Here is a 25,580-nt window from a genome sequence, read left to right on the forward strand (position 1 = left end):
CAACATACAATCAGATTATGATGATAATCTTGAGTGAATTCCTTTCTGTTTTATTTTAACAGAAAGATTAGTTTACTTGAAATAAAATGAATTTACATTCGCATTGAAATTGAGACTGAGTATGAATGCTGGGATGTCCAACTTTAGCAAGCAATTGTTAACTTTTGAACTGGTCCTGCAAAATGTTGGCCAGCATTTCATTGTCCTTTTTAGATTGCAATCATATTTCAAAGTTCAAATTGGCTTTGAAATTAATTATGCATTTAAAGTTCAAATTAAATTCATTATCAAAACATTTAAATGTCAATATATACGACCCTGGCATTTATTTTCTTGCCGCGAGTTGCAGGAACAAAGAAATTGATAGAATCAATGAAAAAGTGCACACAAACAAAGACTGACAAACAACCAATCTGTAAAAGACAAACTTTGAAAATACAAAAAATAATAAATAAGTAATACTGAGAACATGAATTGTAGAGTCCCTGAAAGTGAGTTTGTGGAATCAGTTCAGTGTTGAGGTGAATGAGGTTATCCATGCTGGTTCAGGAGACTGATAGTTGAAGGGTAATATCTGTTATAATAACTAAATATCTATTTCGATAGATTAATTATCATAGAACTATAGATCAGCACATATTGACATTTTTCATAGAGCAGACTTGGTCAACATTGACAAAACTGGAAGAAAATGAAAAGGAGTTACATTTGTCATGAAAGTGACTGTTAATTTTAGATCATGTTATGCTTAATACTAATTGTGTGTTTGCATTTCTATATTTTACAGGTATGAGGATACTAGTGACTTTGCTATTAGATACTCTGCCTATGTTAGGCAATGTTCTTCTCCTTTGTTTTTTTGTCTTCTTTATATTTGGGATTGTCGGAGTGCAGCTCTGGGCTGGACTGCTGAGGAACAGATGTTTTTACGAAGACAGCTTTGCAATGTAAGTCATCTCTCTAAAGTCACTTAAACCTGCAGGCAGCATTGTTCTTGTAAGAAGTTTTGAATTTCTAACGTGAAGTGGATGACAGTGTTCTAAAATCGTTGGCCCTGTTGCAGAATCACATGCATAAAACTTTATTTGCCATATGCATTTATATGTAATAGTAAATTCCTAATAGATGTGTGTATATATATATATATATATATATATAGCAAATAAGGTTGATTCTTGATCCTAAAATAATCTATGATAAAATACTGTGTACTTTATGCACGTATATATAGCTAAAGTGCCTAAGACTTTTGCAAGGTACTAAACTTGTCAGGATGGAATTGAGAGTGAGTTTGTAAATCGAGTGAGAACAAAGGATGTTTGGAATGGCGAGAGTGGAGCACTACAGGAGTGGTGTGGGATAGGTGGCAGAGAAGGCGTGCTGGGGAAAGGAATAGGAATGGCACAGGTGCAAACACACCCAGCCCTGAGAGACAAGGCAAGATCATTTGATTCCAAACAACTGATCATTACAGAATATCTTTCTGGTGCTTCCCGTTCCTTCCCCTCTTCCTTCCCCTTTGCCCAAACATGATCCCCCTCTCCCTGTCCCCTTCAAACTCTCAGTCCACAATAGAGACCCATATCAGAATCAGGTTTTGTTACCAGGTTCGGATATGGCCGAAGCGCGTAGTGAGAGGCACTGAAGCAGGTCGATAGTTCACAAAACTTCAATGTGAACAGTGTTAAAGGGAAAATAAAACAATAAATGCTAGGCCAAACAGGGCCGTTAACTAAAACTCTCCAATGGAAAACAAAGCCTATACTGCAGCTGAAAAGAAAATCTAAATATTAAACGAGTATCAGAGTCAGTTGACCCGAAAGTCCAATTTCTCAGGGAAGGCCGACAGCAAACAGGCAGTGAAGCATTGCTGTGCTCTGTCCAAGTGTCGACAAGCACTATGATGACAAGTATGGAGTTAAATGCTGTCACGATTAAATATAATTAGCTGACGTGCAACTTCACAAGCGCAATTGCTATATCTACTGCGCTGCCGAATCCGTGGTTGTGACATGTTTATCATCGCTCATATATGTCATGAATTTCTTTTTGTGGCAGCAGTACAGTGCAATACATAAAATTGCTACAGTACTGTGCAAAAGTCTTACGCACCCTAGCTATGTGTGCTGTATTTTCTAAACAAAATACATAGGAAGCCGTGTCTGATTTGGATGAGTATTTTTTCAGTGAAACCCAATAACCTGTTAAAGAATCTGTAAGAGCAATGTACTGTGGACCTGCACTTGTAATGAGGTGCTTTTCACAGTATGTGGAGGGCTATTTTTACCAGATTAAATGAGAACTTCATCTTCCATTGTAAAGGATTCTGGACTTGATCATTGCAAATATTGCAGAGAGCTATTCATTCCTTTACTCTTGCAGCTCCAAGATGATACCTCTGCACTTGTAGAATATTAAACACAAAATAATCTGCAGATACTGGGGTCAAAGCAACACTCACAACACGCTGGAGGAACTCAGCAGGTCCGGCAGCATCCGTGGAAAAGATCTTCTGGTAATTCCCTCCCCCTCCCTTCCCCTATCCCTATGTCACTCTGCTCCCTCCCCCAGCTGCCTACCACCTCCCTCATGGTTCCGCCTCCTTCTACTACCCATTGTGTTTTTCCCTATTCCTTCTTCACCTTTCCTGCCTATCACCTCCCTGCTTCCCCTCCCCTACCCCTTTATCTTTCCCCTTACTGGTTTTTCACCTAGAACCTACCAGCCTTCTCCTTCCCAGCCTCCCCCCACCTTCTTAATAGGGCCTCTGCCCCTTCCCTCTTCATTCCTGACGAAGGGTTCCGGCCCGAAATGTCGACTGATCTTTTCCATGGATGCTGCCTGACCTGCTGAGTTCCTCCAGCGTGTTGTGAGTGTTACTTGTAGAATATTACTTTGAGCTCTGAAAAATGCAAGAGCTTGAAATTGAACACAACCAGTGCAAGTAAGTGGAATGAGAGGATAGAAAATGCTTACTTCCAGAACCAGAATCAGAGCATTTTATCTCTGACTTACTGTATGTTGTGACATTTGTTGTTTTCAGTAGCAGTAAAGTGCAAGACATAAAAGATTATTCTAAGTTAATATAAGAAATATATAAAAAATAAAAAGAGGTGCAGAGAGTGAGCAAAATAATGAAATAGTGTTCATGGGTTCATAGACCTTTCAGAAATCTGCCAGCTTCTTGTGGCACCATCTTTTGAAGATGCCCTCGATGGTCTGCAGCTTTTTCCAATTTGTTTCTGGGCATTGGCATACCAAGCACTGTCACAACCAGTCAGAATGCTCTCCACAGTACATGTGTAGAAAATTGCTCCAGTCTTTGGTGACATACCAAATCTCCTCAAAATCCTAATGAAGGGCAGCTTCTGGCATGCTTTCTTCATGGTTACGTCAATGTGTTGGGCCCAGGATTGATGTTCTGAGATACTGACACCCAAGAAACTTGAAGTTGCTCACCCTTTCCACTGCTGACCCTTGACTGACTGACTGGTGTGTTCTCCCAACTTCCCCTTCCTGAAGTCTACAATCAACTACTTCGTCTTAGTGATTATGCTATTACAGCAATGTGCAGTGGTCTCTCCAAACCAGATATTGATGCAACCAGTTAGAATGCTATCCATGGTACATCTGTAGAAATTTGCGAATGTCTTTGGTGACATTCTAATTCTCCTCAAGCTCCTAATGGAATATAGCTGCTGTCGTGCCTTCTTGGTAATTGCTTCAATATGACACTTACAAACTATTTCCTGAACATAAAGCACAAAGCATTTCTTAAGCATAAAGGATTTCTCAAACACAAGGATTAAGGTTTTCCAAAACACAGGTATTTATTTGTATCTTTTATTTAGAGATGCAGTGCGGAATAGGCCCTGCGTCCCTTTGAGCTCTACCACTCAGCAACCCCTGACAACACTCGATTTAAACCTAACCTAATCACAGGACAATTTACAATAACCAATTAACTTTTGTCTTTGGGCTGTGGGAGAAAACCAGAGCACCTGGAGAAAAACCCACACACTCACAAGAAGGAATGTACAAATTTGCTACAGAAGATGCTGGAATTGAACTTCAACCTCTGATGCCCCTAGTACTAACTGCTATGCTAACATGGCCCCGCAATTCCTATAAACTAAAAAGTCAGACCACAATGCAAACAACAAATCATCCATCACAGGAACTGGAGCAGGAAGAATAGATTCTAGTTTAGTGAATAGGTTCTAGTTTCATCCATGTTTCTTCTTGATGTTCCTTACACACTCCTAATAAGCCTGAACTGCTCTCTACATTTATAGCCTTTTTCTCCCAGTTGGCTGACTTCACACACGTATGATATTTCTTCAGATATCCTTTTAACATAAATGGACTGAAAGCGTCTTTTGGAGACTTAGACCTTAGCTAGCCACCATTGAGACTGTAAATGCTGTGAATCTAACTTCTTTGAGCACATAAAACCCTTCCAACTATAAACACATCAGATATTGATATGCTAAATGATATTATCCATCTGTTCTGCAAGTTTCCTCAAACTAAGCAACTTATGAGTCAGCCTGTCTGTTTGAAACAACTCCAATTCTGTAATCCATTGTCTTATCCTGCTTCTCAAGTTGTAAAAAGCAGGTGATGTGTCTCTTTACAGACAGTATCTTCTATCTATAGAGCTATTTTCAAACTTGTTCTATAGAGAGAGCTTTTCAAGCTGATTACTGTTTACCATTTACATTTAAGAACTGAAAACTGACTTCCCTTATGACCAGAAATTAAACAAAGCAATATAGTTGGAAGTTTACTTTTAATAATAATAATAGGCATCCATTAGTCTTGTGAGACCATGGATTTGTGCCTTGGAAGGTTTCCAGAGCGCAGGCCTGGGCAAGGTTGTATGGAAGACCGGCAGTTGCCTATGCTGCAAGTCTTCCCTCTCCACGCCACTGATGTTGTCCAAGGGAAGGGCAGTAGGGCTGATACAGCTCAGCACCGGTGTTGTCACAGAGCAATGTGTGGTTAAGTGCCTTGCTCAAGGGCACAACACGCTGCCTCAGCTGAGGCTCGAACTAGCAACCTTCAGATCACTAGACCGACACCTTAACCACTTGGCTATGCGCCAACACTGGAAGTTTACTTACAACAATATGATCTTACAAGTGACAGCTGTGTTTAGAAAGCAAGCTTAGCAAACAGCCAAGTGGCCTACAGGCCAGGAGTGAATAGTCATCATAATCTCCCCTCCCCCAGCTTTACCCCCTCACCTGGTCTCCCTGTCATCTGCCAGTTTGTACTCCTTCTCCTCCTCTCACCTTCTTGTTCTGGCTTCTTCCCCGCTTTCTTTCCAGGCCTGATGAAGAGTCTAGAACTGAAACATTAACTATTTAATCCCAAAGAAATACTGCATGGCTTGTTGAGTTCCTCCATTGTTTTGTGCATGTTGCTCAAGACTTCCAGCATCTGCAGAATCTCTTGTGTTTAAAGTTTCCAGCTCTTGTCTTAAACTATTTTGTGTGTTATATAAGAAACATTTATTCCTTTGAGATTACTGTGAAGAAAAATTGACTCTGGCAATTACACTGAAAAATATGTACTTAGATGGTAAAATTTTACTCTAAAGTTTAACCAAATTTCTCTTTGAAAGTCCTGGGTTGATATTTTTGTTTTATGAAGCCAATATCATCAGCCTATCCAGGAAACCTCAGGGGAAATTGATTTTCAGTGAATTTGCTATAAATTTACTTCTGTCCTTGGTAGGACTCTTGCTCAGCAGTCCCAGATTTTCCTCCCAAGTTTTTCTGAGTGCTCATAGATTGAAATTAAGATTGAATCACTAAGGAGATCAGGTTTTAGCACTAGTTGCTGGAACTTACAGTAATGCATTGATTTTCGTCAGCTATAGTTAATACATTAACCAGGATCCTAATTTTCTGCTTCATGCGCTTTGTTTACTTTGAGATGTCACCAGACCTGTTTGTACTTGGGTTCTGAGTGTTTAATGTAACCCTTATTTGGGATGACCAGACTGCAGGGAATGCAAAAAAATTCTGAGGGCAAATGGTAAAACCAGAGACCCATATAGGAATGAAAAATCACTAGCATAGCAGTTCTTCAAAATAAGCCAGACTCGCATTAGAAACCTCTTAATGGGGCCATCCATCATCAGTGGATGTTTTAAACATTCATCAGTAAACGCCTTCGTTATTGTTCAGGTTACATTGAAACATTGGTGTTTATATTCTTGTTGACCATCTACTGGAAATAGTAACCATCATCTATCTGCCAGACCCCAACATGTCGAGGCTAGGTTACTTCTGCTGAATTGTTTAAAGTGGGAGGAAAAGAACGAGAGGAGACTTGATAAGATGTGCTCAAGATTTATTTATTTCTTTATATAGCAATACAGCACAAAGTGGGCCCTTCCAGCCCTTTGAGCAGTTCTGCCCCAATAAAGTTGATGAACCCTAACCTCATCACGGGACAATTTACAGTGACCAATTAACCTAACCAGTGTGTCCCTAGGACTGTGGGTGGAAGCTGGAGCACCCAGGGAAACCCTACGTGCACATGGGAAGGAACGCACAAACTCCTTACAGTGGATACCTGAACTCTGAACTCTGGCACCCTGGGTTGTAATACTGTCACGCTAACTGCTGGGCTACCATGGTGCCCAAAATGGCAAGAGGCATTGATTAAGTGGACAGCCAGAGACTTCCCCCCTGGAATGGACATGGCTAACACGACGGGGCTTGATCTTAAGCTGGTTAGAGGGAGGCATGGGAGAATGACGGGGTAGTTTTTTTTTACACAGTGGGTGCATGGAACACACTTCCAGGGTGGTAGTAGTTGCAAATACATTAGAGACATTTAAGAGACTCTTAGATAGGCACTTGGATAAAAGGAAAGTGTTAAATTGACCTTGGAGTAGATTAAAATATCGGCACATCGTAGCTGACAGGGCTGTACTGTGCAGTAATGTTCCATGTTCTATAAAAAAAGCCAACTTCCCCCCACTGACTTTGTCTACATTTCCTGCTGACTCCAGAAAGCAGCCAACATAATCAAAGACCCTTCCCATCCCGATCATTCTCTCTTCCCCTCCCTTTCTTCAGGCAGAAGATTCAAAGGCTTGAAAGTTCGTACCACTAGGCAGCTTCTTTCCCACTGTTGTAAGATGCTCGAACAGAACTCTTGTGCAATAAGTCACAATCTTCTTCAACATTTGCCTGCCTGCACTTTCTCTGTGACTGTAAAATTACAGAGAATGTTACGGTTCTCTGTAAAAGTACACTCAGTGGCCACATTATTGGCACACCCGTACACCTGCTCGTTAATGTAAATATCTAATCATCCGATCATGTGGCAGCAACTCAAGGCCTAAAAGCATGCAGACGTGGTCAAGAGGTTCATTTGCTGTTCAGCCCAAACATCAGAAGGGGGAAGAAATGTGATCTAAGTGACTTTGACCGTGGAATGATTGTTGGTGCCAGATGGGGTGGTTTGAGTATCTCAGAAACTGCTGAACACCTGGAATTTTCATACATACCAGTCTCTAGAGTTTACAGAGAATGATGCGAAAAACATACAGTGAGCGGCAGTTCTGTGGCTGAAAACAGCTTGTTAACGAGAGGGATCAGAGGATAATAGCCAGAAAGTCAGTGCTGCCTGTCCAAACTCTATGTTAGGCCTCCCTGGCATAGTGTAGATAACCTGAGAGTCACACACGTGACGTGGAAGTCTAAGCCTGTGCTCAGTGGTTTCCAGCTCAATGCTTAAAGCCTGCTTATCAGTGGATGACCAGTACCAAGGAGTACTATAGGCAGTGATGGTACATTGAATAAAGGGTTTTTAATTAATGGTCAAGTTCAGAGTATGACTTTAGGTCATTGGCACAAGTAAACTATCAGATCCTCTGCACCGTGATGATGTCAGCCAGTCAGAGTTAGGGAGCTGTCTGCAGTGCAGTGGAGCTGCTGTATCTTTGATCAGGTGGAGCTCACAGATAAATACACATTCGCATCATCGCTGTGAGAAATCTCTGTGAAATTTGAAATGATTGTTTCTTCCTCGTATAACTAACCTCCTGCTCAGGAGTAGAAGCGTTAGAGTTGTCTGCTGATGGTATCAGAAAAAGAATGCTTAATATAAGCTCAGCACCTTGTCAAAATAGTGGAACAAATGAGCGCTAAGCCGATGCATCGAGTGTCACTCTGCTGATAATAATATTAACATTTGAGTGTGTTAAGTTCATTGCACTTTGAGGGACTTTAGTCCAGAATGGCACAAGGACAAAACAAAACTTTTATGAAATCAAGTGTCTTTTAATTTAACCAAGATATAAACATTGCCAAGGATATATGTACATTCAGAGTATTTTCTCTCTCATTCTAACTATCCTTCATTTTAAATAACAGAGAAGGATATGTTGAATTTGGTGACATGTGCTAATTATACAATCAGAGATAGTGCACTTGCCAGGATGGGTTGTAATTATACCTTTTAATCAGTGTCATGATTGACTAATCTTGTGTTATCCATCGGACATTCCTTGTAAAGCATATTCCTGCATCTCTGCTGGCTGACCTATCTATCTTCATACTGCGCGATTCAGAGGGATGTTTAAGAGGGATGGGTATCTTTCATCCTATTAATTATACTTAATTTGAGTACATTCTCCTACTAGAAAGAAATGGTCCATCTTATAAGATCATAAATGTTATTTTTTTTTTCATTAGTAAGCACGATGAAAAGATGTTTGGAATCTTACTGTGGTGAAGCATAGCTAGGATTTGGGACAGGACGTAGACTGACACCCAAGTTTATCCGAGTTCTGACTCATGCAGTAAACCATTCTGTCATCAGTGTCTGGATTAAAAAAATCAATCTTTGTTGCCATTAGTTTCTGAGAAAAAGCTGCACTATCAAGGTGAAGAGTGAGAGAGAGACAAGGTGACAAGAGTGATTGATGAAGGTAGGGAGGTGGATGTTGTCTACATGGATTTTAGTAAGGTACTTGACAAAGTCCCTCATGGGAGGCTAATCAAGAAGATTAAAGTGCATGGGATCGATGGCAAATTTGCTGCTTGCATTCAGAACTGGCTTGCGCAGAGGAGACAGAGGGTAATTGCTGAAGGCACTTATTCGAGATGGAGGTCTGTAATTAGTGGAGTTCTGCAGGGATTTATGATGGGACCTCTGCTGTTTGTAATGTATATAAATGACCTAGAAGAAAATGTAGATGGGTGGGTTAGCAAATTTGCAGATGATACCAATACTGATGGAGTTGTGGATAGTGTAGACTACTGGCAGAGAATACAGCATGATATAGATCAGTTGCAGATATGGGCTGAGAAATGGCCGGTAGAGTTTAACCCAGATGAATGTGAGGTGTTGCACCTTGGTAGGACAAAAGCAAGGAGACAGTATACTGTTAAGGGCAAGATCTTTAACAATGTTGCTGAGCAGAGAAGTCTTGGCATCCAAGTTCATAGCTTGTTGAAGATAGCTACACAGGTCAATAAGGTTAAGAAGGCTTATGGAATGCTTGATTTTGTTAGTCGAGGCATTGAGTTCAAAAGCCAGGAGGTTATGTTGCAACTTTATAAAATTCTGATTAGACCACATCCAGAGTATTGTACACAGATCTGGTCACCCCATCTAGGAAGGATGTTGAGGCTTTGGAGAGGGTGCAGAAGAGCTTCACCAGGATGCTGCCTGGTTTAGACGGCATAGACTATCACGAGAGGCTGGATAAACTTGGGTTGCTTTCTCTGGCGAGCTGGAGGCTGATCTGATAGAGGTTTACAAGATTATAAGAGGCATAGATAGAGTGAACAGAGAGCATCTGTTTCCTAGTGTTGAAATATCTAATACCAGAGGGCATGCATTGAAGGTGGGAGGGGGTATATTCAAGGAGGATGTGAGGGGTAAGATTTTACTCAAAGAGTGGTGATGCCTGGAATGTGCTGCCTGGTATTGTGGTAAAGGTAAATACATTAGAGGCTTTTAAGAGACGTTTGGGGATAGGCACTTGGATGTAAGCAGGATGGAGGATATTGATATGGTGTAGGCAGGAGGGATTAGTGTTTTGATGCTTTTGATTGGCTTTTTAGCTGGTTTGGCACAACATTGTGACCTGTATAGCTTGTTCTTGTGGTGTACTCTTCTACGAAATTCTATCAGAAACTTTCCATTCCCATCCCTCCATTGTGGACGTGGAGAAGATGTTTCCTGTAGGACCAGAGGGCACAGACTCAGAGCAGAGGGACATCCATTTGGAACAGAGATGAGGAGGAATTTCTTTGGCCAGATGGCTGTGGAGGTCAAGCAGAATCAAATTGTGTGATATCACAGAGTGGCATAGCATTAAAACAGATCCTTCAGCTCAAATTGTCTACTGTGAAAGCCAAATTATTGAGTATATTTAAAGCAGAGGTTGATAGATACTTAGTCAGGATCAGTATCAGAATCATGTTTAATATCACCAGCATAGGTTGTGAAATTTGTTAGTTATTAAGGGTGTCAAAGGTTATGGTAAGAAGGCAGGAGAATGGGGTTGAGAGGGATATTCAATCAGCCATGGTGGAATGGTGTTGAAGACTCAATGGGCCAAACAGCCTAATTCTGCCCCTATATCATTTCCTTTCTGACATGTCTGTCTGTGACTACCTCTACTGCCCTGACAAGGACAAACTTAGGACCAACATTTGATATTCTGTCCGGGTAGCCTCTCACCAGCTGGCCTGGCTAACTTCCAATGATTTCTGCCCTCTCCCTCATTCACTATCTTTCCGTTCTCCATTCTGACTCCCTGCTTACCCCTTTTCTTTTCCTCAGCTGCCCATCACCTCCCTCGATTTTCCCTTCCTCCTTCCCTTTCTCCCATAGTCCACTGTCCTCTCCAACTTGATTGTCTTCTTCAGTTCTTTACTCTTCCACACATCCCCTCCCTGATTCTTATTTAATTTCCCCTCCCCCACCTACCTACCTTCCTCCTCACCTAGTCTCATGCATAGCCTGCCAGTTTGTACACCTCCCCTCCTCTTCCCCACCTTCTAATTATGATTTCTGCTCCCTTCCTCATGAACCTTCTCAGCTTAAAACTTCAACTGTTCATTATCGTCAAGCGATGCTGCCTGACTTGCTGAGTTCCTCTTGTATTTTGTGTGTGTTGCTCAATATTTCTAGCATCTGCAGAATCTCTTGTGTTCATGCACTATCAAGGATGCTGTCTTTCAGGTGGGGTATTAAATAGTGGGCCCACTACCGTCTGAAGTAATGGAAATGTAGTGTTCTACCACTCTACAAATTTGGATAGGTTCATGGATGGGAGGGATATGGAGGGGTATTGTCCGGGTGCAGGTCGATGGGACTAGACAGACTAAAGCTTCAGCAAAGAATAGATGGGCCAAAGGGCCTGTTTCTATGCAGTAGTGTTCTATGACTCTATAAATGATCACAATGCACTGTTTTGGCGTCGTTATCCTACTGACCAGAAAAATAAAACTTCTTCATCCAACGTTGTTAAAACAAAATAAATTGGCTTCTCATTATCATGTTACTATTTGTAGAAACTTTCTGGTTGTGATGCTGGAATACATCCTGGGATATTCTGGGACACATCATCGGTGATGTAACCCAGGGTCATCGGATATCTCGAGTCTTTCAACATAAAATTCTCTTTCTCAGGCGACCCAGCCAGGTTGATCAGTCCGTGGCTTGTGTCCCAGCAGCACTGGTCCACGGTCACGCCTCTTGACTCGTTGCCATCTGCAGGCTCGCTCAGTAGCCTCTGTGATGGTCGTGACAGCTCTTCTCTTTGCATTCCCTGTAATGCCAAATAGGTTCTGTACAGCGAACAGCCAACAAAACCCCTACACCCCACCTCTACAGCCTCACTTCATGTCATCCACCCCCTGTCTCTGTCACCGCTCTACCAGCCGATTATTTGGCTTCCTTATGGTCAAACGCCTCCTCAACCCGGTCTCCCCGAGGAACTGTCAGTTCCACCATGATCAGCTGCTCTGAGGTTTCTGACAGAAAAACCACATCAGGCCTCAGTGATGATGATACTATGAAGTCAGGGAACTAATTGCTTGACCAAGATCAACTTTCAGTTGCCAGTCAGATGCTGTGGCGAGCAAACCTGCTGGTGGTCGGGGATGAGACTGTGGTTAGTCTCCAGCTCTGACAAAGGCTATGGACTTTCTGGATTAGCGGATGAGTCTACTGTTGTTGATAACCAAGGAGATACTTACAGCACCTCAACTGCTAAATTTCCTATCATGTGCCTGGGGCCACAGTTCAGAAATACTTTGAGGTGTTACTGAGCATCTTGAAAGAGATGTGCAAGGCTCTATAAAAATATTAGTCATCCTTTATTTTTGGTATAGTTCTTTGCTGTGAAACAGCGTACTGACAAAGCACCTGCAGAACTATAACCTCATATTGGATTGTAACTGTTCTGCCATCAGGATGTCTGTTGAAACTCATACATAAATCTGCTCTTTTCTCTCCTCTGGCAACACACGAACAATAGCTTGTCCTGAATTTGACTGCAGAGAAATCCTCACGAGAATTTAGTTGGCACTTGGCCTCTGCAGTATATTTGGAATATTCATGGCTCTGAATGTTCTTTTTTTTTCCTTCTGGTGCATATTCTGAATCTGAACAAGTGGTCCTCAGGCTCTTGGAAACAAATACTGCTATTATTTCCATCAGGGTTTTCTTGTCCTTTCTGTGTGCAATACAACAAAGAGTTGCCGTGAACCAAGTCCTTTTACCCATGCAAATTTGTGAAACAATGCAAAACAAAATTGCATGATACAGTTCAAAAAATGACTTTGAGCAATCGTAAAAAAAATCAGGATTCAAAATTCAAGTTTATTTATCACGTGTACATCGAAATATATAGTGAAGTGTATGTTTGGGAGCGTGGCTGCCTGGGGTGGTGGTCAAGGCAGATCCATTAGGGACTTTTAACAACACATGGATGTGAGGGAAGTGGAAGGATATGGACATGGTGTAGGTAGAAGGGATTAGTTTAGTTGGTCATTTCATCACTAATTTAATTGATTCGGCACAACATTGTTGGTCAAAGGGCCTGTTCCTGTGATATATGTTCTGTGAAATGCATTATTTGCATTGGTAGCCCACAAGTGTCGCCACACATTCCAGCATTAACGTAATGCTCAGCAGAACAACACAGAAGGGAACGGACGGCAAAATAACAGCAGTAGAACAAACCCCACTCCTCCCTCCCACTCACATACATACACAATCCTCCAGCCCCAAGACAGACCACCTCCTTCAGCCCCAAGACAGACCACCTTCTTCAGCCCCAAGACAGACCACCCTCTTCAGCCCCAAGACATACCACCTCCTTCAGCCCCAAGGCAGACCACCTTCTTCAGCCCCAAGACAGACCACCTTCTCCAGCCCCAAGACAGACCACCCTCTTCAGCCCCAAGACATACCACCTCCTTCAGCCCCAAGACAGACACCTCCTTCAGCCCCAAGACATACCACCTCCTTCAGCCCCAAGGCAGACCACCTTCTTCAGCCCCAAGACAGACCACCTTCTCCAGCCCCAAGACAGACCACCCTCTTCAGCCCCAAGACATAACACGTCCTTCAGCCCCAAGACATACCACCTCCTTCAGCCCCAAGACAAACCACCTTCTTCAGCCTTCACCTTCCTTCAGACTTGGATTCGTACTTGAGCAGGGGCAGCATCCATATTTTAATTTTAAATATCACCAATTTTGTCTGCGTTTTGGGAGCTGTAGCTTTACTTTACTTTATACTTTATTGTCGCCAAACAATTGGTACTAGAACGTACAATCATCACAGCGATATTTGATTCTGCGCTTCCCACTCCCTGGGTTACAAATATTAAATATTAAAAATATTAAAAATAGTAAAAATTTAAATTATAAATCAGAAATAGAAAATAGAAAAATGGAAAGTAAGGTAGTGCAAAAAAACCGAGAGGCAAGTCCAGATATTTGGAGGGTACGACCCAGATCCGGGTCAGGATCCATTCAGTAGTCTTATCACAGTTGGAAAGAAGTTGTTCCCAAATCTGGCCGTATGAGTCTTCAAGCTCCTGAGCCTTCTCCTGGAGGGAAGAGGGACGAAAAGTGTGTTGGCTGGGTGGGTCGTGTCCTTGATTATCCTGGCAGCACTGCTCTGACAGCGTGCCGTGTAAGTGAGTCCACGGACGGAAGATTGGTTTGTGTGATGTGCTGCGCTGTGTTCACGATCTTCTGCAGCTTCTTTCGGTCTTGGACAGGACAACTTCCATACCAGGTTGTGGTGCACCCTAGAAGAATGCTTTCTACGGTGCATCTATAAAAATTAGTGAGGGTTTTAGGGGACAGGCCAAATTTCTTTAGTTTACTGGGTACTGAACTCCGATACTGATGGACTGAAGATTCAATAGCCCCATTCTCACACTTAGCAACACAGAATAGAAGGCAGAGGTCTGTGAATTTTATATGCGATACACTAACTGATTTGAAATCTGAGCTTGATTTTTCTTAACCATGCTGTCTATGCCATTCTTAACCTCGCTGCTTAGGTAAATCAGTCAGCATAATTAGAGACCCTGCATATCCAATATTTTGGAATTAGAATTGGAATTTGTTCATTATTGCCCACATGTACTGAGATACAGTGAAAAGTTTCTCTTGCATGCTGTTCCTACAGATGAGATTATTACACAGTGCATTGTGGAACTAGGTATAACACGAACAATGCAGAATAAAGTGTAACAGCTACAGAGAAAGTGAGGTGCAGGCAAACGATAAAGTGCAAGATCGTAATGGGGCAGGTTGTGAGGTCAAAAGTCCATATAATTGTACTACAAGCAGTCTTATAACAGCAGGATAGAAGCTGTCCTTGAGCTTGTAATGCTTTACGGCTCCAGCAATCAGGGTTCGATTCCCACTGCTCTCTCTGAGCAGTTTGTGCGTTCTCCCCGTGACCATGTTGGTTTTCTCTGGGTGCTCTGGTTTCCTGTCACATTCCAAAGGTGTACGGGTTAGCGTTAGTAAGTTGTGGGCAGGTTATGTTGGCGCTTGGAAGCATGGTGACACTCATAGGCTGTCCCCAGCCCATCCTTGATCTGTGTCGGTCGTTGACACAAACGATGCATTTCACTGTACGTCTTTTGATGTACGTATGACAAATAAAGCTAACTTTTATTTAGTAATCTTTCTTTATTGAGGCAGCAGGAAGTATAGAGAGAGTCCATGGAGGGGAAGCTGGTTTCTGTGTTGTGCTGAGCTGTGCCCATAGCTCTCTGCAATTTCTTGCAGTCACTTTCAGAGCAGTTGCTATTCCAAGCTGTGTTGCATCCAGATTCTTTCGTTCTTCCTCTTCCCATTTTCCGGTTGAGCAATCAACGTCTTGTTTATCTTCGTGCAATGAGCTTTCATCTGATTTACTATGACTGATGTGTAGTTAACTCCATAAAGTTGAACAAAAAAAGCCTGCAAAAATATAAAGTTAATTGGAGTGTCCAATAGCCTAAGAGTTTTGCAGTGCTTAATTGGCCAGCAGATTGTACTAATGGTAATATGCTTATAATACACAGGACTCAATACCTCAGAACTAGAACTGGCAGTATAAAACTGGATTAAAATTCTATTGTAGCTTTTGACAGAAATAATGCAGAAACATAAATGTTTTGCTTCTGTATATTTCTTTAGCCAGAAGGTGATGAAACTGTGGAATCTATTTATTTATTTAATGATACCGTGCAGAAGAGGCCCTTCTTGTCCTTTGAGCCAGGCGGACCCAGCAACCCCTGACAAACCAGATGAATCCTAAGCTAATCATGGGACAACTTACGATGACAAATTAACCTACTTGGTTCATTTTTGGACTGTGGGAGGAAACCAGAGGACCCAAAGGAAACCATAGCATTCCATGGGGAGGACGTATGGAGAATCCTTACAGAATGGTACCGGAATTGAATTCCAAAGTCTGGAATGCCCTGAGCTGTAATGGCGTCATGCTAACTGCTACGTTACCACGGCGACTGAATTCACTCCCACAGACGGCTGTGGATGCCAAGTCTTTGGGTGTATTTAAAGCAGAGGTTGTTAGGTTCTTGATTAGTAAGGGCATCTAAGGGGAGATGGCAGAAGAATGGGGTCGAGAGGGATAAAAAAAATCGGTCATGCTCGAATGGCAGAGCAGATTCTGATTCTGTTCTTATAGCTCATGGTTTTATGGTCCTAATCAAAATTGTGGGGCTCTTGCAGTGCAATAATGGAAGTATTATATGTTTCCTCTTTCTCTTCCTTCTCCCATTTCAAAGTTCAAAGTGCATTTGTTATCAAAGTATGTATACTATATGCAACCTTGAGATTCGTCTCCTTACAGGCAGCCGCAAAACAAAGAAAACCGATTGAACCTATTAAAAAATGAAGACTGTCAAACACTCAATGTTCAGGGAAGAAAACAAATCGTACAACCAATGTAAGTAAGCAAATAACATTCAGAACTGAAGTTCACAAAAGTGAGTCCACAGCCACGAAGCCGGTCATCACCGCAGCCAACCCGGGAGCAGGCCATAGCGCAAAGACGAGGAACCCTTATGGATGAGCGAGCTGAACTAGCTTGTCTCTTACCTCCGGCCCCAACACCCTGATCTTTTCAATCTGGCCTGGCGCTTAAATTGGCTAAACCTCGGTTTGGTCCTTGTTCTTGGACCTGTGTCCTGCTACCTCTGTACATTCTTGAGCCTGGACCACACTGCCTCATCTCCGCCTTGCCTCGGTTCTGCTGCATTGAATCGCCTCCAAGTTCATTCCAGCAATGGCCAAACATTGGCTCCTTCCCCACTCTTGGACCAGGCCCCCAGCGCCTCGATTCAGCCTGTTTGTTTTTGCATTCCTTTCCTTCTCACTCAGAAAGTTGCTGGAGATTCTGGAGCAGGCACTGTTGTGTATTTATTGAGAAATCTTGCTTATTTCAAAATCAGATGCCATCCAACTGAGCTTTTGATTAGAATTTCAAAACCAGAGTTTGCTGGAAGACAATAAGCTTCGCAGCAAGAACTTTTCAGTCTGCTGCCGGTTTGTAGATGTCTTCCATTCCTTCTCACTCACAGGATAACCCAAGCTGAGGTCAACAAAGTTCAGGGATCAAATCTGGAACGTGAAGAATGTTGGAAGTAATTCATTTATTTGTGTAATTTGTACAGATAAAGAGAAACTTGCAACACTTTGTGATGAAATAGATGGGAAGTAAAATTTAACAAATACAGTATCAACATGTTTGGTTTGTGACTGTCACAATTGCTCAATTCTTAGTCTCTTCAAATAGAAATTATGAGATTCAGCAGCCTGTATTTCGATGGCTAACACCAGCTTCCTATATTTCCCACTCCCCTCTATTCCCAGACACTGGAATCTCAATGCTAGTCTTAAAAATTACGATAATTTACAATAAGAGATTTTTTTTAACAAGCAACTAGGCAATGCAAAAAAAGAGAGGAAAAGTAGCAAAGTTGAGTTTATGGGTTCTTGGACTAGTCAGAAATCTGATGGTGGAGCTGTTCTTAAAAAGGTGAGTCTGTGTTTCCCTCTATCTCAGAGGTTTCCAAACTTTTTTATGCCATGGCCCGAAACCATCAAGCAAGGGGTCCATGGACCCTAGTTTGGGAAGCGTGGCTCTGCCTCATCGCTGATGATAGTAATGGGAAGAGGGCAAGTTCTGGATGGTGCGGGTCCATAAGATGGAGGTTTCAATAGGCGCATTTAATGTCAGAGAAATGTGTACAATATACATCCTGAAATTCTTTTCCTTTGGAGACATCCATGAAAACAGAGGAATGCCCCAAAGAATGAATGACAGTTAAACGTCAGAACCCCAAAGCCCTCTCCCACGCACAAGCAGCAGCAAGGCAATGACCACCCCACCTCCACCAGCAAAAGAACATCAACACCCTCCATCCAGCACTCAAGCGTGCAGCAAAGCATCAATAAGGACACAGATACAATACCCCAAAAACCACTCACTCACCAATAATTCGACATACCACAGGCTCTCTCTCTCCCTAATAAGAAAAAAAGAGGCATCCCCGTTTCACAGCAAGAGGGAAGTCATAACAAACAACTCTCTGATTTACGATGTTAAAAGTCTGTTACGTTGCTTTTTCCGAGCTCCGAGCTCAGAGAGTCAGCACCAAGAAGGCGCAGATCTTTGGACACGCAGCCCCCGGCAGCTAACCTGCGGCTCCTGCTATTCCGCGTCCCCCCGTGATGCTTCGGTCAGGGGCACCGGCTTAGAATCAGCACGTCCCCAGAGCCGCGACCTTGGGATATCAAAAAGCGACTGGTCGTGAGGCCCTGAGAGTGGGTCCCATTCCTGCAAAGAACCGAAGTCAAATTGTAACTCCAGGTCAGGGTCTTCAAAAGAACCTCCCACATCCTGTAAAGATAAAAAAAAAAGAGATAACAAAGATAGAAATAAAGCTGTTTCCAAAGGTGCAAGCAAAGGAGATGCTATTTAGCGCCATCTTAACTTTGCCCTGTCCCAAGTGAGCTATTGATTAGAATTTCTAAACCAGAGTTTGCTGGAAGACAATAAGCTTTGCTGACAGTAACATCCTAGATAATTCTAGGTTATTCTATTGGGAGGATTTTGATTCCCCAGATGCCCAAATGGGATTTGAACTTGTATATTTGGATATCCTAGTTTCCGGATTGTTAGTCTTGATGGTTTGTCTGTAATGGTTATCACCAAGCATGTGTCAGTAAAATAAAATGTCAAACAAAACCATGGGGGGACACGAAAAAGTCTGCAGATACTAAAAATTCAAAGCAACACATACAAACTGCTGGAGGAACTCAGCAGGTCGGGCAGCATCTATGAAAAAATAATCAGTCGACGTAACGAGCCAAGGTCCTTCTTCAGGACTGAATAGGAAGGGAAAAAAACGCCAGAATAAAAAGCTGTGGCGGGGGGGGGGGGAAGAGGAAAGAGGATAGCTATAAGGTGATAGGTGAAGCCAGGTGGGTTGGAAAGATAAAAGGATGGAGGGGAAGAAGTCTGATAGGAGAGGAGAGTGGATTTTGGGAGGAGGGGATCCAGGGTGAGGTGATCGACAGGTGAGAAGAGGTAAGAGGCCAGGGAGGGGACTAGAAGAAGTGACGGGGTGTGGGTATTTATTTTATTGGAAGGGGAAACCGATATTCATGCCATCAGGCTAGAGGCTGCCCAGACAGAACTAAAGTTATTGTAATTGGTCCTAATCTATGAGGGGTATAGGTAGGGTGAATGCAGACAGTACTTTTCCATTGATTTAAGGTGAGATGGGATAAATATAATAGAAACTTGTGGGGCAACTTTACCACCCAGAGGGTGGTCAGTATATGGAATGAGCTGCCAGAGAAATTGGTTGAGATAGCATTTGAAAGGCACTTGGAGAGGTACATAAGTGGGAAATTTTTAGAGGTTTATGAGCCAAACACAGACAAATGGGGCAAGCTTGGTCAACATGAAGCATTTGGGCCATGTGGCCCATTTCTGTGCTGTGTGATTCTGTGACTCTATTCAAAGTCAAAGTAAACTTATTATCAAGGTATATGTACATCACCATTTACAACCTTGAGATTTATTTTATTGCAGCAGTTATAGGAAAGTAAACAGATACAACAGAATTTATGAATAATTATGCATAAATAAATGCTTGCAAACCACTAATTGGAGACAAAAGAAAGAAGACAATTGTACAAATAAAAGAATAAATAATTCTGAGAGCGAGAGTTAGAGAGTCCTTAAAAGTCAGTTCATAGGTTGTAGAATCAGTTCAGAACTGAGGTGAATGTAATTTCCCACACCAGTTCAGGAGCCTGATGGTTGAAGGGTATAATTGTTCCTGAACCTGGTGGTATGTGACCTAAGGCTCTGATAGTATTAGTGACAAGAGAGCAGGGTCTAGACAGTGGGAATTCTTGATGATGGGGGCTGCTTTCTTGTGGTAGCTTTCTTTGTACATGCGCTCAAAGGTGGGGAGTGTTTTGCTGTTTTGCCTGTGCTGGACTGGGCAGTATCCACCACTTTCTCTCGACTTTTCCATTCCTGGGCATTGGTGTTTCCTATAGAAGTTCGTCGAAGTTTTCAGTGACATGCCAAATGTGCGCAAACTCTGAGAAAGTAGAGGCGCTTTCATGCCTTCTTTGTGATAGCATCTACGTGCAGGTCCCAGGACACATCCTCTGATGTGATAGCACCAGGGAATTCAAAGTTACTGATCTTCTCCACCTCCGATCCTGTAATGAGGACGGGCGCAGGGACCTCTAGCTTCTTCTTCCTTTACTACGATGAGATGGAATATAAATGGATGAGTCTCTTCCAGGGCTTCTGTAAAATTTTGTTTGTTTTCTGCCAGTCTGTACATGTTTGCTGTAATTGACTGATTTCCACTCCGTGCAGCACGAGGATGATGAGGAGAGCTTCCAGCGAAGGAGTTCATTCCGTTTGCTTCTTCATTTCTATTTCGCTTTGTGAGCGGAAAACAAAATGTGAATAATTGCAAGGTATTTCTAATCATAGATCTGTATTTAAGAGCACTTCAAAGCTAGACAAGCGATAATCATGCCTTACCTAGTCTTAAGTGTCCCAGATTCTGTAGAGGCTGTATCATTAGAGCAGATAATTGGTATTGCAGGCAATCGTACTGCCTTACGCTGTTAGAATTAGGCTGATGGTATCCGTCTGTATATTATACGCAATATCTTATTTGGTCCAGACTTGGTAAATGCATAATTCTTGTAACACAGGAAACAATTTTCCCCAAGAACAGGAAATAACACCAGATTCCATCCTTATTTTACACTGGCTTCTAATTAAATGTGTGAGCTAAATTACATAGCCGTCCTTTTTTTTCTTTTAATTACTGCTCCAGGAGTTAATATTTTCAGTTAAAGTTGTAGAGCATGCTGCAAGGAATTGAATGTTCCATCCTAGCTGTAAGGACAACTCATCAGGAAGCAAATTGTCTTTGTGCATTGTTTTTATTTTCGTTGAATTAATTTGCTGTGAGTCTTGGACCTCCTGGTTGTGTTTGTTGCAGCTGCAGTTGTTTACCTGCCTCTCTAATGGGACACGTGGAGTGGGATGGGGAGCAAGTAATGAAAATCATGGGTGGTTATGTTACATCGTTACGATATGCACCCGACCACATCAGCTTCTGGGGTTTAGACGCTCTAACTCTTCAGAATATGGATAGCTGGCGTGGCCCTCTAAAAACTCAGACCCACCCCACTAATTGGTGGCCATGTTTTGCTGCCAGGATTTTAATATTGAAAGAGCACCTGAACTGACATTCAGTGCTTAAACATAAGCTGTGCTTTGGATTCTTATCTAATTAAGAACCCTGTCCACATTTCGGTCTTATATTATTCTCAATTCTAGCCTTGGATACTCCAGCCCTTGGGTGCTAACCAGCCTCGTCTAGGTCACAGCATCCTTGCCTTTGGTGCAGACAATCTGGTGTGTGACCTGATTCACATTTATTGATGCCCTCCGTCTTCATCGGTAGGTGGATTATGCGCTTGTTCCATAGCTGACAATAAATGAGAAATTTGGCATTGGTTAGTTTATTAAAAAGAATTGCACTCAGTAGTCACTTTATTAGATATGCCTGTACAGCTGCTCGTTAATAAAAATACCTAATCAGCCAAATCATGTGGCACCAACTCAAAACAGGCAGACATGGTCAAGAGGTTCTGTTGTTGTTCAGAGCAAACATCCAGAATGGGGAAGAAATTTGACTGAAGTGACTTTGACCGTGGAATGATTGCTCGTGCCAGATGGTAGCTCAGAAACTGCTGATCTCCTGGGATTTTCATGCACAACAGTCTCTAGAGTTTACAGAGAATGGTGCAAAAAACAGTAATAAAAAAACATCCAGTGAGTGACAGTTCTACGGACAAAAAAATGCCTTGGAGGTCAGGGGAGAATGGCCAGACTGGTTCAAGTTTGACAGGAAGGCGACAATGATCATAGCGGTGTGTGAAAGAGCATCTCTGCACACTCAATACATTGAACTGTGAGGTAGATAATCTACAACAGCAGCAGACCACAGTGAGCTCACTCCTGTACCTGATAATGTAGCCACTGAGTGTTGCTCCAACAACAGTATCCCAGTTCACTCAAGGTAAGGGAGAAAAGTTGATGAAGGATCTCAGCCGGAAACGTCGACTCTTCATTTCTTCCCATCGATGCTGCCTGACCTGCTGAGTTCCTCCAGCACTTTGTGCGTGTTGCTCTGGATTTCCTGCATCTACAGAAACTCTTGTGTTAATGACCTTTATTTCGTGTACGAATGAAAAGTTGACTCCATGACACATTTGTACTTGTGTTAACGCCAGCAGGACACGTGCGTAGAGGGGTCGCTGCACAGGAACGGAAAAAGCTACAGAGGTTTGTAAACTCAGTCTGCTCAATCATGGGCACTGGCCTCCCCAGCATCAAGGACATCTTCAAAAGGTGGCGCCTTAAGAAGTTGGTGGTATTGTCCATCGTGTCCAACAATGACAGGAAACCTGTGCGGTAGAGTTTTGAAAGTGGAAGAGACATTGCACTTGAGCAGTTCCAATCTCCCGACCCTAGAAGTCTGGGTCCCGTGGTACAAACAAGTGTCACAAACTGGGGTCTTCCTTGATTGCAGTGGATGACCATGACCTCTTCTGACCCTTGTCAGGCCCTTCGCTCTCCACAGAGCGTTACAGTACAGACTTCCTATCCATTGGATCTCACTGTTGATCTCATCCAGTCCCTATCTCACCGGGGTATGAGGCCACCAGCTACCCTCACCTGGTTTATCCTGCCTGCCTAGACGGTGTACATCCATCATTAAGAACCCTCACCTCTCAGGACATGCCTTCTTCTCATTATTACCATCAGGAGCCTGAAGACGCACACACTCAATGCTTTAGGAACAGCTTCTTCCCCTCCACCGCCAGATTTCTGAAAGGACCGTGCATCCATGAACGCTACCTCACAATTTTTGCTCTCTCTTTGCGCTATTAATTTAATTTTTTTATGCACTGTATATTTATTTTATTTTACTTTATATATTGCACTGTACCACTGCAACAAAAAAGAAGCAAATTTCATGACATACTGTGGAGGAGGAGAAGATGGCAGCACAACGCAACGCGCAGCGGCCACTCCGGTGAATGATATCTGTTATCTGTCAAGTAGGGTGCCGTGCACAATCCTGATCTGATGGAGACAGACGTGAGAGCACGGAGGAACATCTGGAGTAACTTCTGAAATGCCTGCTTTGCTGCTGCTGCTACTGTGTGGTCCAGAATCTCCGGAGGGGAAGGCCCTGAGTCCTCAGCTTCGCTTGTTGCTCGGCGGCCGGGACCAGGGTCGAAGAGCTCAGCAGAGGATGGTGCTCGGGAGGCTGTATTGGAGGGGCTGGTCGGAGGCTCGAAGTTTTTGGACGGACTCAGAGTCGGCTGTGGTCGGGTGCTTCCAATGCATCAGCGGTTGTCGGCGCCTGGAGGTTTATAGCAGGGAGAGTTTCTCCCCTTTGCCGCCCACTATTGGGACTATCGGGAGTCAATCGGGACTTTGAGATTTTTTTTACAGTGCCCATCATCTGCTCTTTATCAAATTATGGTTTTGCTTTGCACTGCTGTAACTATATGTTATAATTATGTGGTCTTGTCAGTGTTAGTCTTTGGTTTGTCTTGTTTTTTTTTTGTGATATCACTCTGGAGGAACATTGTATCATTTCTTAATGCATGCATTTCTAAATGACAATCTAATAAACAGGATTCTGATTCTGTAATGTATGTCTACACATTAACATGTGCTGTGTGTCCACAGTTTTACCGTATCAGTAGAAAACATTTCTGAGTATTTTAGGTTTTCTAAGTTTCAAGGAAACCCAACTATTAACTGATTTACAATTTTAAAGTCCCCAGTTTTAATGATGCAGTCTGGATGGTCCTTTTTAGCCACTGCCTGGGGAGTCCACCATCAAGGAACCCAGTCCTCAGCCAATCAATTCACTCTTTGCTCTCGATCACTGCACTATAGAAAGCATCTGGAGGCTTTGGAGGGTGTGCGAAAGAAATTCACCAAGTTTCAGAATCGGATTTGGATTTAGTTTCAATATTTATCACAGCAAAATACGTTGTTTGGTTTAGCAGCCAACACAGCTTAAGGATGTGCTGGGGCAGCCTAGAAGTGTCACTGCCTTTTGCAGTGACAACACAGCATGCCCACAGTGTTCCACAGAACACCACAAGCAGCAGCCGTAACAACAACAAAACAGAGTAAGATAACAATGAGGAAGTAACTTCCCTCCCGCCAGTTTGTATTGGAGTGCATTAGCAAAGAGAGGAGATTGGACAAATCTGGATTGTTTCTTCTGGAATGTCGGAGGTTGACAGCAACACTTGATAGAAATGTGTATAAAATTATGAGCAGTGTAGGTTAGCTAGTCAGAATCTTTTTCCCGAAGGTTTATCATCACTTATGAAACCAGCTTGGTTTCCTTCGCTGAATAAGTCTAAGGAATACACTCTCCGGTCCCACCAAACCCGTGAGATTGAGACGGCTCTCCCACCCCAAAGCCCGGGTTGTGTGGCTGCTGTGTGATTTGCTACCCTGTTACAAATGCAGTGCCAAGAAATAACAGACAGCACACTGCAAACGATTAAAGGAATTATATTTATGAATCTGAACTTAACTAAAGAGTTAGTAAAGAAAAGGGCCCATTATAATTACACAGTTGAACGTGAACAAGTTGGAGCTCAGCTCTTCCGAAAGTCACACATATTCACCGATCCTCAGTAGAGCCCGGCACCTTGCTCTATCAAATCGCGTTCCCCCCACCGGGTCAAATCCTATGGCTGGTTCTCCCCAGCGTCTTCTCTCTTCCTCACCCGCCGAACAAAAGACCCCAGATCACACCGGTGTCAGGCACACAACACAAAAACCTGCTTCCCTGATTAGATGGCTCACATTCCAAAGCACCCATTATCGCTAACGATAACTCAAACGCTTCTTCTACAGAAAGACCATCTTGTTAGCAGTCAACCCTTTCCCAGGGTCTTATACTTACATATGGACTGTTTATTCCCATCCATAGATGCTGCCTGACCTGCTGAGCTACATTGTGTGTAGGCTCCAGTTTTACAGCATCTGCAGTATCTTTTGTGACTATGTCATTAAATTAGTTTCTTTTTGCAGCATTAGTGCAGTGTAATACATATAATTACTATAGTACTGAGCAAGAGTTTTAGGCACCCTAGCTATATATATGTGCGTAAGACTTTTGCACAGTTCTGTAGCAGCACAAAGGAACCCCAGTCATTAAAGGCATAGAAAGTGCTGTCAGGCAGCACCTGATCTCTGATACCCTGTACCAGTAATAAATTAATCGGAATCGCAATCTCAATTGCAATGCTCGGTTTGGATTCCGCTGAAGCACCTTAAGTGAAGTGAGAAGAGCCATTAAGAAGCAGCTCAGCCAGGAGGAGAGGGGGTGGTGATGGTCAGGGAGTGCATTGGCTGCTGTTCAGGGAAGAAGTGGGAGTTCGGTGGTAGGAGGA

The 25,580-nt window shown here is 42.8% G+C and overlaps 1 protein-coding gene across 4 annotated transcripts in view; it reads left to right on the plus strand.

Annotated features, from left to right (window-relative positions):
- Nucleotides 1-25,580, plus strand: part of cacna1ha (calcium channel, voltage-dependent, T type, alpha 1H subunit a) — a 510,834-nt gene that overhangs the window by 187,985 nt on the left and 297,269 nt on the right. For all 4 annotated transcript variants that reach the window (XM_072269033.1, XM_072269034.1, XM_072269032.1 and 1 more), the window contains exon 4: nt 788-947. In XM_072269033.1, the coding sequence (XP_072125134.1) occupies nt 788-947 (160 nt within the window). The remainder of the gene's footprint in view (nt 1-787; nt 948-25,580) is intronic.

Source organism: Mobula birostris, chromosome 9 (assembly GCF_030028105.1).
Source record: "Mobula birostris isolate sMobBir1 chromosome 9, sMobBir1.hap1, whole genome shotgun sequence".
In the NCBI taxonomy this organism is placed as follows: Eukaryota; Metazoa; Chordata; class Chondrichthyes; order Myliobatiformes; family Myliobatidae; genus Mobula; species Mobula birostris.